This window comes from Vulpes vulpes, chromosome 12 (genome assembly GCF_048418805.1).
Source record: "Vulpes vulpes isolate BD-2025 chromosome 12, VulVul3, whole genome shotgun sequence".
NCBI classification, from domain to species: Eukaryota; Metazoa; Chordata; class Mammalia; order Carnivora; family Canidae; genus Vulpes; species Vulpes vulpes.
In genome coordinates this window covers 143,978,681-143,994,758 of record NC_132791.1, presented here as the reverse complement: position 1 = coordinate 143,994,758, position 16,078 = coordinate 143,978,681, and the positions used below count along the sequence as shown (strand labels likewise).

The 16,078-nt window shown below is 40.5% G+C and overlaps 1 protein-coding gene across 3 annotated transcripts in view; it reads right to left on the bottom strand.

Annotated features, from left to right (window-relative positions):
* The window catches only part of DHRS7B (dehydrogenase/reductase 7B), a 56,598-nt gene extending 41,555 nt beyond the window's left edge, over window positions 1–15,043 (bottom strand). Inside the window, exons 1-2 of one of the 3 annotated variants that reach the window (XM_072730578.1) lie at window positions 14,954–15,017; window positions 14,202–14,325 (exon numbers count right to left, since the gene is read on the bottom strand). Coding sequence is in view for 1 of the 3 variants with exons in the window: in XM_026005654.2 (XP_025861439.1) it covers window positions 14,954–14,973 (20 nt within the window). In the remaining 2 variants the exon portion in view is untranslated. Of the gene's footprint in view, window positions 1–14,198; window positions 14,326–14,953 lie in introns of all 3 variants that reach the window. The other 2 variants (XM_072730580.1, XM_026005654.2) reach the window with 2 other exon arrangements.
* Between the last annotated feature and the right edge of the window lie 1,035 nt (window positions 15,044–16,078).

Below are 16,078 nucleotides of genomic sequence, written 5' to 3'. Positions count from 1 at the left end.
GTTTGTTTGTTTTTGTTTTTTTACTTCTTCTAAGATTTCTTATCTTTGATTTTCTGAAGTTTAACAATAGTATGCCTAGGGGTTGTGAGGTTTTCTTGGTATTACCTTACTTGATGTTCTCTGAGCTTCTTGGATCTGTGATTTGGTGTCTCAGATTAATTTGGGGATATTCTCTATCATGATTACTTCAAATATTGCTTCTAATTTTTTTCCTTTTCCTTATGGTATTCCCATTATGCATGTTACATCTTTTGTAGTTGTTTCAGGTTTTTTTGTTTTTTTGTTTTGTTTTGTTTTGTTTTTTTTATGATAGTCACAGAGAGAGAGAGAGAGAGAGAGAGAGAGAGAGAGGCAGAGACACAGGCAGAGGAAGAAGCAGGCTCCATGCACCGGGAGCCCAACGTGGGATTCGATCCCGGGTCTCCAGGATCGCGCCCTGGGCCAAAGGCAGGCGCTAAACCGCTGTGCCACCCAGGGATCCCTGTTTCAGTTTTTATATATATTTTTCTGCCTTTTTGCTTTTCAGTTTTGAAAGTTCCTATTGTCATATGCTCAAGCTCAGAGATTCTTTCCTCAGCCATGCCCATCAAAGATATTCATTTCTCTTAGTGTTTTCTATCTCTAGTACTTTTTTATTCTTTCCTAGATTTTCTATCTCTCTGCTTATATAATCCATCTGTTCTTGCATGTTGTCTGTTTTTTGTTCTTTGAAGTCTTTAGCATTTTAATCATAGTTTTCAAGTTCTCAGACTGTTAATTCCAACTCTCCTGCCACATCTGACACTGGTTCTAATGCTGTTCAGTCTCTTCAGACTATGTTGTCTTTTGGTATGCCTTATAGTGTTTTGTTGAAAGGCAGAAATGATGTACTGGTTAAAAAGAACTATAGTAAATAGGGCTTGAGAGATGCAGATATAGTCTTTTGGTGAGCTTATCTCCTGAACTGTGAACTTCATCAGTGACTCTCAGGGTTTTATCCCCCTCCTTAGATAGGACAAGACAGGATGACTAGAGGAAACTGGAGTTGAGTATTTTCCTTTCCCTAAATTCCTTGGATAAAATAGTTTCTCAGAGGGCAGGTCTTGTTAAGAACAGAATGATCTGACATATTTCAAATCAGTTGCTTTTCCCTCCCCATACCAGAAGCACAAGGGAATTTTTCTCTAATATTTATTGCAAGGTCTTGGTAGAGCTCCTGGAGTCAAAACTCATGAAACTGTGGGGCCTCCCTGAGACTGGGTCCCTCCAGATTTTAATTCTCAGACTTGTCCATATGGAGCCTCCAGCGATTTGTTGATTACAGTTCAGGTTTTCCTGTAGGAGTACTGCTCCAATTAATGTCATTCTCTCTATCCACCTGTCTTGCCAACTTTGATGGCAACTGTTTGCTCTATGATCTCATGACTCTGATGGATCTAAAAAGCTGGTTGATTTTTCCATTTGTTCAGCTCTTTACTTGTTAGGATGTAAAGGAAACTTCTAAGCTCCTTACATGCTAAATAAGCCAGAAGCTCAAACATCATTCTTTAAGATTAGAAGTTAAGCCATAAATCATATGGTTGTTCCTTGTATGTGATGAGTAATTTTTTTCTTATTATTTCTCAGTCTTATCTTTGGCTTTCAACAGTTTTACTGTGATGTATCTAGGTGTGAATCTTTGTGTTTAACCTACTTGGGGTTCACTGAGTTTCCTGGAAATAGCTATAGCTATAGATATATATTGATGTTTATGGGTAGCCTAAGTAAAATTCCCCAAAGATGTCCACATCCTAATCCCTTGAACCTATGAGTATATTATCTTATTTATATGGTAAAAGAAACTTTACAAATGTGATTAGTTAAGGATCTCAAGATGGGAAGTTTTTTGTTTTGTTTTTTAAGATTTATTTATTTATTCATTCAGAGAGAGCGAAGAGAGAGACAGAGACACAGGCAGAGGGAGAAGCAGGCTCCATGCAGGAAGCCCGATGTGGGACTTGATCCTGGGTCTCCAGGATCACACCCAGGGCTGCAGGCGACGCTAAACCGCTGCACCACCGGGACTGCCCTCAAGATGGGAAGATTATCCTGAATTATCTGGGCAGACCCAATACAATCACAAGAGTCCTCATAAGAGGGAGGCAAGAGGGTTGAGTAGATATGACAATAGGAGTAGAGGTTAGAGTAATATGAGGAAGGGACCCTGAGTTATGAATGTTACAGAAGCTGGAAAAGGCAGGTAAACAGATTCCCTCCAGAGCTTCCAGCAGGAATACAACCTTGCTGACACCTTGATTTTAGGACTTCTGACCTCCAGAACTATAAGATAATAAATGTATGGACTTTTAAGCTATTTCATTTGTGGTAATTTATTATAGCAGCAATAGGAAACTAATACAATATTCTTTATCAAGATTGGGGATTTGGGGATATTATTTCTTTAAATACTTTTTCTGCCCTATTCTCTCTTCTCCTGAGACTCCCAAATGATAGTATACCTGATATTATCCCACAGATTTCTGAGGCTCTAATACTCTGTCTTGAACCTTTGTTCTTTTTGCTATTTTCCCCTAGGTATGAATCACACTTTCCTATTTCTTCAACATGGCTTATAAATTTTTTATTGAAAGCTGGTTATTTTAGATATTACATTGTAGCAACTCCAGATTCTCATTTTCCCCTCTGGAGACTGGCAGAGTAGCTGACTTTTAAAATTTGTTTAATAACTTGTCTCTACTAAACCTATGTATTGATTTTGTTTCACCCACAGTGTGTAGCCATTGATGTCTCTGCTTTTTTTTTTTTTAATTTTTATGCTTAGATTTCTATTGGTGATAAACTCTGTATCTGAATATCTTAATGGTCAACCATTATATGTCAGTGTTTATGCCCAAGCACCTCAGACAAGTACAGCTCCTATCCTTTACAGATGAATCTATGTGTGGTATGGGAAGTACATTCAAAGTTCAAGCAATTTTCAAGTCTTCCTCAGCTTTTACTTTTCATCAAGCTTTCTCCTAACTCCTCTGTATTTGCACACTGTCATCTAAGGATGTGTGGATAGCTTGGGCCCTTCTCTAGTAAACTATGCTCAAACATGTAGCTTTCCAGTCATCCAGGATATGTGGGGGTTTATCAAGCCTATCTATGGCTGTCTTACTTATAGGACCTGTCAAATTTCTAGGTAGTTCTACTGGTCTACTGCTTGCCCAACCAGGGCAACCATCTAAGACTAGAAAGCTGCTGGTCTTCCCTACTAACTTCCCAACAAGACTACTAGCTTTACTGACAAAGCTGCTGGGCATGGTTTTTTGTTTTCTCTCTATTCCACATAGTTAGCCCCCTCAGACAATGAGACAGCTGGTCACCCAGTTGAACTACTGCACTAACTGAGCTGAGGGAATGGGATGGGAGCAGCCCAAACAAGACCACCACAGATTCCCATTGGTCTCACCTAATGTTCAATGCTTTTTCATGAATAAATGCTTCTCAGATGGTTGTGTGTCTTTGGTCAATTTCCAGACCTCTGAAATTGTTGTTTTTGAGAATTTTGTCCTGTTTTATAGTTGGTTTTTTTGGGAAATTTGCAACCTCTTTACCATACTAGAAGTCTTCCCACCCCATCCCAAGAACTTAATGAAATTTTTTCTACCCCTAGAAATTAAAACTGAAGATAATTTCAAATGGAAATTATGTCTCTCAAATAATCCTGTCTTCATAATCAAACTTTCAGAAAAGATGGCTTATAAGATATGGTATGTGGCCAAGTTAAATTTAAAATGTTGAGGGAGGGCAGCCCGGGTGGCTCAGCGGTTTAGCGCTGCCTTCAGCCCAGGGTCTGATCCTGGAGACCCGGGATCGAGTCCCACATCGGGCTCCCTGCATGGAGCCTGCTTCTCCCTCTGCCTCTGTGTGTGTGTGTGTGTGTGTGTGTGTGTGTGTGTGTGTCTCATGAATAAATAAATAAAATCTTTAAAAAAAATTAAAATAAAATGTTGAGGGAAAAAAAGAAATTTAATTTTAACTTCAAGTTTACAGGAGGAAAAAACAATACTACATCACTGTGAAATTTGCTTCTTGTTGTAAGAATTCACATTTCCTCACTTTATCCAGTATCCCTGGCCTAGTGTCAGTTGCTATAGTTGTCCAACCACACTTTTCTTCTGATACAATTCAGAACCAAATTTTGTTTCTTAAAATTCAGTGGGTTTTTTTTTCCAATAAATAATTTCTCTTGGTTTTTACCTAAGGTCAAGTTTTCTATTGAGATATAAGTGATAGGTATGATGATAATTTCAAATTATTTATATGATATAGCAAACTGTCTTTGGAACCAGGAAGACCTAGATTCAAATACCAATAATCAAAAACAAACAAACAAATACCAATAATCAGACTAACTTGGTAAATATCTCTAGACAAGTTACTACTTCAGTCAGTTTCCTTATCTGCAAAATACGTATAACATGGGACACCTGGGTGGCTCAGTAGTTGAGTATCTGCCTTCAGCTCAGGTCATGATCCCAGGGTCCTGGGATTGAGTCCACATCAGTTTCCCTGCAGAGAGCCTGCTCCTCCCTCTGCCTAAGTCTCTTCCTCTCTCTCTCTGTGTCTCAAATAAATAAATAAATAAATATTTTGAAGGGAATCCACAAATCCCCTGAAGTCCATCTGGACACCACAAGTTAGATTACCTACCTTTGCTAGAAAATTCTTCTACAATGCAAATATTCACCTCTTAAACCTGACTGAAGTAGTATATCTGGATCTTCATAAGTCTAGATTCCTTAAACAGAGGCAGTCCAGCATTAAAAATGAAATGCAAATCACTGTAACTACTACATGATGGAGCAATGTTGCCACCATTTACTTCCTATTCTACAATGGAACTTATTTTCCACGTTGGACCCCAGCTTCCCTACCTATAAAATAAGGAAATAATCCTCATCCTATACATATCTCAAGACAATTAAGAGATAAAGAGGTAACAGTTCCTCATATATTATAAAGTGATGAGTGGGGTCCATTGGAATTACTTACTCCAGCTGCTAGAAGGATCCTCTGCTGTTACATATTTACCTCATGTGAGTGTTTCTCAACCTGAAAATCAGATCAAGAAAGCTCAGAAATGTCTGGTTCCTCATGCCAGAGTCCTTGGGATACCTGGTTGTACTTGCTCTGTCCACATGTGGACTCCCTCTGGTAGCCTAAGCCTCTCAATTTTCTATGTTTCTTGTGCCAGACACAAAGTGTATGTTCAATAAATATTGTTCAATGAATAATAAACAAATGGACAGCATACATGAAATAAGCAAACTGAATACCGATAGTGCCCTGGGCTCCCTCAAGGTACTCTTATTCCTAATTTTCAGGAGCTGGAACTTCAGGCCCCAATCACTATCCCAAAGAGTCAGCGGAGAGCAAAAACTGTAACGCTTTTGTGCAACCTACTGGATCAGGCCCTCGGGAGGTGCATGCACAGTATGTAAGAACTACTATTTGTCACAATTTCTAAATCTCCAGGTCAAAAGAGAAAAAAGCTTACCCTTTGTAAAGACCAGGCAACTAACAGGAAAAGAGGAACAGTGCTGCTTTCAGATACTTGTTATATATTATAGAAGGCTACAAGATAGAATGTCACAATCCTTCAATCCCTGGAAAATGTGGTAGAAATTACTAGATGTCCCAACTCCTCAAACCAGACGTATATTTGTTTCTAATATAATTAATCTTTTACCTATTCTGTGACCCTTTCTAATACACATGACAACTTTAATGGAGTAAAACAATAATATTACACAAATGTCCAAATTACACTTTAAAAAAGTAACTTTTAGCTTGTTACCATATATGGCTATTGTGTAAAGAAAAATATTAATAACAATTACTAACTTTTTTTTTTTAGTGTTTGCAACATACTGGACTACATACTCCATACCAATGATCTCATTTCATCCTCATAGCAATCCTATGAGGTAGGTATGATAGTTATTTCCATTTGCTAAATGAGAAAAGCACTTGAAGTCACATAGCTAGCAAACAGCAGAATAGAGATTTGAACCAGGTATTTAGACTCTAAAGTCCATATTAACTGTTAAGCGCATCAAATAGGGGGCAAACAATATTCGTAATCCTTTAGTTGGAGCTTTAAACAGGAAGAATTTTAATACTGTCTAGGAGATGAATAGATCCCCATATTCAGCTGCAATCACCCAAACAAAATACAAAGGCTTTTATGCAAGAAGTGAATGTAAACAAGCTAATCGCTTAACAGGAACTCAGTACAATTTCCTTGATTCCATTTAGCTAATGTTTTAGGCCTATCTGGACTATAATACCACACTCCCAGAGAATTTTGAAGCAATAGTAGTTTCCTAATACACTCTCCAATTTAACAGCTGCTAAGTACTACTCACATAGACTTGGAAAATCTTACATCTCCCTTCAAAACTTAGTGTTCCTAGTACAAACATGACCTTACTTAATGAAGTAAAGCTCTAACTACAGCAAACAAGTTCAAACTACTGGTAAGCAATGTTCCATTAATTCAGCTGCTATCAGCAGATCTCTCCCTCCACAAAGTAGATGAGTAGACGAGTCTCAAGTTACCATAAACTTAAGAAGATGGGAGGGAGAGCTCAGGCACAATGTAAACGAATTTACTCAATTTCCTATTTTGGTGGGTGGCAAGAAGCTTTCAAGCTAAATTTACATGCCATTCAATCTCAATTTCCATCCTCATGTTTATAGCTTTCCAGAATAGATTAATGGAGAGTTCATTTCTGCATTAAAATCTTAACATGGGGCGCCTGGGTGGCTCAGTCGGTTAAGGGTCTGCCTTTGACTCAGATCATGGTCCCCGAGTCCTATGTAGGGCTCCCTGTTCAGTGGGGAGCCTGCTTCTCCCTCTCTCTCTGCCTCACCCCCTGCTTGTGCTCTCTCTCTTGCTCACTCTCCCTCTCTCAAATAAATAAAATCTTAAAAAAAAAAATCTTAACATTACCTGGCAAAAAAAGGTTTCATATGTGTATAACTGGGGTTAAAAACAGGACAGTAGACCCAAAACAGTCACATATGCTAAGCCCCACATCACTGAATCAAGTCTTAGCTTAATTACAGTCTCAGACTCTGCCAGAAGTGGAATCTTAAACCAGTCAATCAGGAATCACTAATCAGCATTAGTGAGGTAATCTGTCTGATAGACCCCTGTCATCCCCTAAACGAAAGTGAACTTGCCAAAAATCAATCCTCTTTTTGCTAGCATAACTTTCTTGTTCCACTCTTATACTTATAAAAGGCTTTCACTGTGTACAGTTCCTTGGAGCTCCTTCCTGTCTACTAAATGGGATGTTGCCTGATTCATGATTCACTGAATAAAGCTAATAAAATCTTTAAATTTTACTTATTTGAATTTTGCTTTTTAACACCTGGTAGACTAAGAAATGACAGTACTGACATTAAGAAGGATAAGACAAGCCCTGGAAGGGCTAACTACAAGAGAAAAGAGTTTTGGCTGGAAACTACTGGCAGGACCCAGATCTACATTTTTCTTTAAATCAATGTACAAGAAATTATGGAAAAAAGAAAGAAAGAAATTATAGAAGTGAATGTAATGGGCTAGATTTGACCATTTGAGGGCATTCTAACTATGCAAAACTACATGGAACTAACTTCCATGATGTTCTGAAGATGACTATCTTCAGAATAATCCCCATTCTGTGTGTGCTCCTCCCCAACATTTTACTGTACCGTAAATATAAGTAAATTTTAAAAATTGACTTTTCCCTGTTGCCAAAAGGGAAGGAAAGAGACTGTTTTTCCCTCCCTCCTTTTTCTTAAAGCATTTCTTTGAATAATCTAGTATTTATAAAATTTTCCTCTCTATCTTTGATATATATGCAAATCTTTTTAAAGGTTAAATAAGTTAGCTGCAGAACTCAGGAGTATTTTTCTAAAGGTCCTAGATGCCATCTTAAATGCCATCTTAATGTAAATGCCATCTTAAATGTAAATATCAAGGAAGCCAGCCCCCCACTCCCAGTCGCTGTAGGAGTTTAGCCTACACACCTCATTACTTGCACACAGAGAATGGAGAGGTTTTACTTTTCCTTCAGATAAAGGCAATTAACTAGTACAGGTGGCCACCCCAATTACCATTTGTATTTAGGAGGAACAATGAAAGCATGTACATCAAAAGGTGCTGTCAAGTCTTCTTACAAATTACCATCAATCTTGAGACTGTATGTAATGGACTGTAAATGGTAAAACCTCTTTTTTTGTTTTTGTAATCTCAATAGCCGATTATTTGTGATGTATTTCAGTCTGGTTTAATGCTTATTCAATAATAGAACTAGTTTCTTTCATTCCACATTTGTGAAGAGCATTTCTTAGGTGAGCAGATCTTAACTTTTCCCCAACATAAATGTGGAGAAATTCAACTCCCTGCTGGGCTACCTCACTGTCAAGCCAGACCTTGATGCCTCCCTCAAGATAAGAAGAAAAAAAAAAATCCCACCCTGACAAGGGTTTTTTTAAGGGACTTAGCCCATTACTGTTATCTGAGTACCAGATCCTTCTATACTATTCCCTTCGTGACACTTCCACTTGGATTTCAAAGACATCTTTTTCAAAACTGAACTCATGTTCTTCCTCCAGAATTTCCTAACACAGAAGCACAAGCCAGAAAATGAAGAATTGGCCCTACCACATCCCTCTCCCTTCTCACCCCAAAGTGAATATATTACCAAGCTCTATTGATCCTACCTCCTAAATAGCTCTCAAATCCATTGACTTTTGCCTCCATTGAGGAGCCAAAGTGATCTTTTAATAACATAGACCTGCTGATGCTACTCTCATGCCTGAAATTCTTCAATGGCTTCCCACCATTCTTAGGATAAGCCTTAAATCCTTGGCGTGACCTATGAGGCCTGCATGGTCTGATCCCAGCCTACCTCTTCAACCTCATCTCCCTCTCTCCCTCCCTCTCTGCCCTCCAGCCCCAAATGGGAGCTTAAGCTCCACAAGGACTGAAACCATGACTATCTGCTCATGCTATATCCCTAGCCAGCACCTACCATATAATAAATGCTAAATAAATATATGTTGAAGAATAATGTTGATAAAGCAACTGCAGCATCTTAGGAGCACCTGGGTGGCTAAGTTGGTCAGGTGCCCAACTCTTGATTTCGGTTCAGGTCACGACATCAGAGTGGTGGGATCTAGTCCAAGTCAGGCTCCATGCTCAGCCTGGAGTCTGCTCATCCCTATCACTCTGCTCCTCCCTCTGCTACTCCCCCTGCTCATGTTCTTTCTCTCAAATAAATAAATAAAATCTTAAAAAACAAAAACAAAAACACCCTGCAATACTAAATAGAAGGCAAATAAAACATTAACTAAATTAATGCATGGTGAAGGAGAAGAATGTCCCTATGCATCCTAGGTGCATCCTAGGTGGCTAACATAGGGTGTGGACTATAGTGGGGCTATAAAATGTTTGTTAAAGCATTTTGCAAACCAGAGACAATATGATGGAACAAAATATTGGCACTCAGTGCCTATTTATCTTTGTAGTACAAATCATCAATGCCAATTAAGTCTCTCCTTTAGGTATTTATCACTTCCCTTATCCCCAGCCTCCATCCTGTGGGCAACCAGAGGTCTAACCAACCACATGTTTGAAGGAGGCAGGACTCCAATCAGAGCTAGAAAATAGATATGGTGTGTGGGAGTTGATTATAAATTCTGAGAAGCAAATAATCCAAGACGGGGGAGCAATACTGCTCTTTGGATAAGATCCCTACCTACATTTTGTATTAGACTTGGGCGACATTCCCCAACCCTTGGCCACACAGGACTTTCAGTAACTATAAAACACAACCTCCTCCTATTCTCCAGGCTTCACACATGCCCCTACTTCCCCCTGGTAGTTCTTTACCCTTCTCTTTGCCCAAATTAACTCCAACTCAGTCCTTTTTAAGTCTCAGCTAAATATTTCCTCAGCAGAGCCTTCTTCACTCTCTCCCTCTACCAAATGGTCCCATTATCATTCTCATAGCTCCCTCTACTGTCCTCCATAACATGTGCCATAATCAAAATTAATATTTAGTTTATAATTCTCTAGCTCCACTATTAGACTTATAAACAACCTGACAATAGGGAATATGTCAGTTTTGGCAATTACTATATTCCCAACACCTAGCACACTGCTGGTAGAGTAGATGTGTTCAATAAATATCTGCTAAATGAAGGAATGAATGAAATACATAGATAAGCACTAGCTTTTTTTTTTTTTTTTTTTTAAGATTTTATTTATTAGAGAGAGGGAGGCAGAGACACAGGCAGAGGGAGAGGTAGGTCCCATGCAGGGAGCCCAATGTGGGACTCGATCCAGGGTCTCCAGGATCACACCCTGGGCTGAAGGTGGCATTAAACCATTGAGCCACCCGGGCTGCCCAAGCACTAGCTTTTGGAGGACATAGAATTGGCTCTGTCCTTACTAGTTCTGTGCCTTTGGATAAATTTCTTACCATCTCTGAGCCCATTTCTTTCTTATAAATAAAGATAACTATTCCTACTTCACAGAGTTATTGTGAGAATTGAATAATCCAATAAAATGCTTAGCATTAAGTCTGGCACATTACACTCATTGAATGTTAACTATTATTATTATGGAGAAAAAGAGGAATGTATGTTAGGGAAGGCACATTCCATGCTCTTGACTAGAACACAAACACAGCTCCATTTATACAAACATAGTTTCAAATGTGAATAAAATATTTTAAGTATACTATGACTGTATTATCTCAAAGAATACTGAAGAGAGCACAGGCAAGCAGTAATTTCATTCACATCGGCCATAGCAACTTCTTTCAAGTTATGTCTTCTAAAGCAAGGGAAACAAAAGCAAAAATAAACTATTGGAACTGCATCAAAATAAAAATCTTCGGGCAGCCCCAGTAGTGCAGCGGTTTGGCGCCGTCTGCAGCCTGGGGTGTGATCGAGGAGACATGGGATCCAGTCCCACACCGGGCTCCCTGCATGGAGCCTACTTCTCCCTCTCCCTCTGCCTGTGTCTCTGCCTTTCCCTGTGTGTCTATGAATAAATAAATAAAATCTTTTAAAAAATAAAATAAAATAAAAATCTTCTGCAAAGTGAAGGAAGCAATCAACAAAACTAGGAGACAACCTAATAAATGGGAGAAGGTATTTGCAAATGACATATCCAATAAAAAGTTAGTATCCAGGACTGCCTGGGTGGCTCAGTGGTTGAGACTCTGCCTTTGGCTCAGGATGTGATCCCAGGGTCTGGAATCGAGTTCCGCATCACGTTCTCCGCAGGGAGCCTGCTTCTCCTTCTGCCTATGTCTCTGCCTCTCTCTCTCTGTGTCTCATGAATAAATAAATAAAATCGTAAAAAAAAAAGTTAGTACCCAAAATATAGAAAGAACTTATTAAACCAAAAAATACATAACCCAAATTAAAAAGTGGGCAGAAGGGATCCCTGGGTGGCGCAGCGGTTTGGCGCCTGCCTTTGGCCCAGGGCCTGATCCTGCAGACCCGGGATCGAGTCCCACGTCGGGCTCCCGGTGCATGGAGCCTGCTTCTCCCTCTGCCTGTGTCTCTGCCTCTCTTTCTCTCTCTGTGTGTGTGACTATCATAAATAAAAATTAAAAAAAAAAAAAAGTGGGCAGAAGACATGAACAGACATTTTCAAAAGACATACAGATGGCCAACAGACACGTGAAAAGATGCTCAGCATCACTCATCATCAGGGAAATGGAAATCAAAAACTTCAATGAGATACCACCTCACACCTGTCAGAATGGCTAAAACCAAAAATATAAGATACAAGTGTTGACAAGGATGTGAAGAAAAAGCAACCATCTTGCACTGTTGGTGGGAATGCAAACTGGTGCAGCCACTATGGAAAACAGTATAGAAGTTACTCAAAAAATGAAAAACAGAACTACTCTATGATCCAGTAATCACATTACTGGGTATTTACTCAATGAATACAAAAACACTAATTGGAAAGGATATATGCACCCCAGTGTTTACCCCAGTATTATTTACAAGAGTCAAATTATGAAAGCAGATCAAGTATCCACCAACAGATGAATGAATAAAGAAACATATACAATGGATTGTATATATCATACTCACACACAATATATATATTTTGTCTATATATATAATACATAACATGTATATTGTAGTCTGTGTATATATGCATATTGTACACATATACACTGTATGTGTATATATACATATATTGTATAGTATGCATATTGTGTATATATACAGTTCATTGTGTGTACATATATAGATATGTACACACAATTCAGTCATAAATGAAATCTTGCCATTTGCAACAACATGGATGGAGCTAGAGTATAACGCTAAGCAAAATAAGTCAGAGAAAGACAACTATGGTATGTTTTCACTCATTTGTAATTTAAGAACCAAAATAAAGAAAAAGAGAGAGAGACAAACCAAAAAAAAGGACTCAACCATAGAGAAAAAAACTGATGGTTACCAGAGGGGAGATGTGGGGGGTTGGGTAAAATAGGTGAAGGGGATTAAGAATACAGTTATCTTGATGAGCACCAAGTAACATACAGAATTGCTAAATCACTAATATTGTGGGCAGCCCGAATGGCTCAATGGTTTAGCGTCTGCCTTCAGCCCAGGGCGTGATCCTGGGGACCCAGGATAGAGCCCCACATCGGGCTCCCTGCATCGAGCCTGCTCCTCCCTCTGCCTGTGTCTCTGCCTCTCTCTCTCTGTGTCTTTCATGAATAAATAAATAAAATCTTTTTTAAAAAATCACTATATTGTAACCTGAAGCTCATATAACATTGGGTTAACTATGCTGGGATTAAAATTAAAAAAAAAATTAAATACAAATTAAAATAAAAGAATCCTCAAATAGGTCTGTTCATAAAGCCAAGAATCTTTTTGGATGTGAAGTGATCATGCATTTATGTGGGTTGCACACTCTTGTATAGTGTCAGATTCTTTCAAAGCAAAGTACATCATAAATCCATTACTGCAGGGCAGCAGGGTTCCAGACATGGGCTTCAACACCTAGATGACCTCAGTCCAACTATGCTGATCTTGGCCCAGGATGTGCAGATAAAACAACAGGCTTTTACCTTTAAGATAAGTGCCCTCCCATCCCAGTAAGAAACTCCATGCCTTAATGATAAAACGTTCCTTCATTCCAGTGTTCCCCAGCATCAGAGGGTAATCTTTCTCCTTTCCTGGTGTATTCTACATTCCCCAAGATAGCCCCCTTTAACATTGTTTCTGTCCTTAGATTCTCTAAATCTAGACACATCATTCAACTTCCCTAAGCCTCAATTTCTTCATCTATAAAAATTGAACTAAAATAGTACTTCCCCAGGCACCAGGGTGGTTCAGTCAGCTAAGCATCACTCTTGATTTTGGCTGGGATCATGATCTCAGGGTTGTGAGATATGGCCCCATGTCAGGCTCCAAGCTCAGTGAGGAGTCTGCTTTAGATTCTTTGTCTCACTCTCCCTTTGCTCCTCTCCCTGAGTGCATGTGTGTGCTCTCTCTCTAAGTAACTAAATCCTTAAAAAAAAAAAAAAAAAAAATAGTACTTCCCTCTTGGGCAAATGGCTCAGTTTATGCCATAAAATTAATACATGGTAAGTACTGTTTTAGTGTTTCTACCAAATCCCTAACCAATCTACAATCCAGAAAAAAATGTATAAAAAAGATCCTTTCCAATGGTATAAATGTGGTTTTTTTTTTCAAAGTCTGTGTTTTCTACAATAAAAGAAACCCTCCACCCAGCAATAAAAAGAATGATCCTAAAGAAGCTTCAAATGTTGCAAAGGAAAATAAGAGAACAAATTACGTGGTCTTCTGTTTCCTGGAGAAAAGGTTAATTAAGCAAAAAATAATGTATGCATATCCATTTTTATAATGCCTCCTTTTAAAACGAGCCCTATTGGGACTGCATAGACTACAAGTCAACTGTTAATCTGGAAGCCTCGGGATCCCTGGGTGGCTCTGTGGTTTTAGCGGGGGCCTTCGGCCCAGGGCGTGGTCCTAGAGACCCGGGATCGAGTCCCGCGTCGGGCTCCCTGCATGGAGCCTGCTTCTCCCTCTGCCTGTGTCTCTGCCTCTCTCTCTATCATGAATAAATTAAAAAAAAAAAAAAAAACACAAAAAAAAACTAGAAGCCTCACCACCTTGTCTTTGCGGACACTAAAACGTCATCCCAGAAGATCCCAGCAAGAAGCAGCTCACTGGTGACCCCTGATCAAAGCCCAATCCTGGTCCTTCCTCCCATCTCTGCTCCTTCCCATCATAAGCCTCAGGAGAAACAAAAAAGCATCGTTACCTTAGGCATTCTACAGGTAATCTCATTTACTTTTCACAACCACACAAAATTACTACGGAGTACCCAGGCGCCAAGTGTTTCAGACATTTGCCCAGAGTCGCACAGGCAGGAAGCGGCGGATCAAGGGCTGGAGTACGCTCTCTAGAAGAGCCCCACTCCTGCGGGTGCTCAAAGGTCAATACTCTCCCCAGCCTTGGGACAAGCAGCAGCTCCCTGCCTAATCCCAGGTCTCTAACGCCAGGCTCCGTCGCCAGCAGCCCCCAGCGCTCGAGGCTGGAGGACACCCGGGTCCGAGGGAGCGGGCGGGGGGTAGGGACAGGTCCCTGCCGGGGTGGCAGGGGGCCGCCCGAAGAGAATGCGCCAGAGGCAAGGCTCCAGGGTCCGTGCCGCAGCGGAGCCTTCCCTTAGAGCTTCCCAGAGGCCGGCCCCGGGACGCAGCGTGCCCCTCGGGGTCCGCAGCCTCCGTTCGGCCTCCACAGCCGCTTCCCTCCCTCCGCCTGGGCCAAGGATGCACTCGAGTCGGGATCCACCCGCGCGCCTCAGCTCCGGGCCGGTCCCTCCGCCCCTCGCCCCCTAGGTCGCTTCCTCCCCGGCCCTTACCTGGTCGCCCCAGGGACCATGGTCAATCAACTTCATCCTCCCGCCTCGGAAGTGACGCGAGACTTCGCTCGCGCGGCTCCGTCCAATCCCGGCCCTCGGGCTGCGCATGCGTGTCGGGCGTGCGTCCCTGCAGGTGCAGGTAAGGTGAGCGGGCGTCTGAAGTGTGAAAGGCGGACTCCTACCTGAGTGCCTTCCTTCCAGCTCTGGGAGGCAAAGTCGGAAGGTCGTGGTTTGGGTTTCGCGCACCCTCTCGGTGCTGTGTTGAGGTGGAGTGAAGTGACCGGCCCACTACAGGATGTGTGCACCGTTACCAAGATTTCTTATAAACTATAAAGAATAAAGAGGTCAATGGAAAAGAAGATAGGGCTAGAAACAAACCCACGAGCATGTAGTCACATTCCCCCCCCCCCCAACAAAGGAGCCACCATAAAGAAATGGGAAATTTGTTTTCAGTAAATAGTGCTAGATCAGTTGACTCCTGATGGGGGTGGTGTTGGGTAATGAGCCTTGACTCCCACCTCATACAAAAAAAAAACTCCATTCAAAAGTACACCTAAATGTGAAAGGTATAAGTCTGGAAAATAGCAGCACGATATTGTGACCATGGGATGGGGAAGTACTTTATTTAGCAGGACACAAAAAGTACCAACCCTAAAGAGAAAGGCTGGAAGACAGAAGAGAGTACCATGCAAGGAATAGAGCGGAGAAGATCTTTGCAACACATACGTCTGAAAGTGAATTGATTCCGAATATATAAGTAATTCTTGCAAGTACATTTTTTAAAGTATCTGAGTGGTTGAAGGAGAACCATGAGAAAAGGATGTTGAAAGAGAAACTGAGGACAGTTCTCATAGTTCAAAATTCAAGAGATGGCAAAAATGTGTAAGTTGAAAAATCTCTCTCCCTGTTCTCCAGGTATCCAGTTCTCTTCTCAATAGCTAACAATGCTATTAGCTATATTTGTCTTTCCAGAGCTATCTTATGCATAATCAAGCAATTATGTGTACATTCAACATTCTCCCCACCGTCCCTTGTACTAACATCATACTGTAAACCTGCTCTGTATGTTGCTTGTAATCACTTTAGTCAGTATTTCATAGAAATCCTTGCAAGTACTCACAAAAT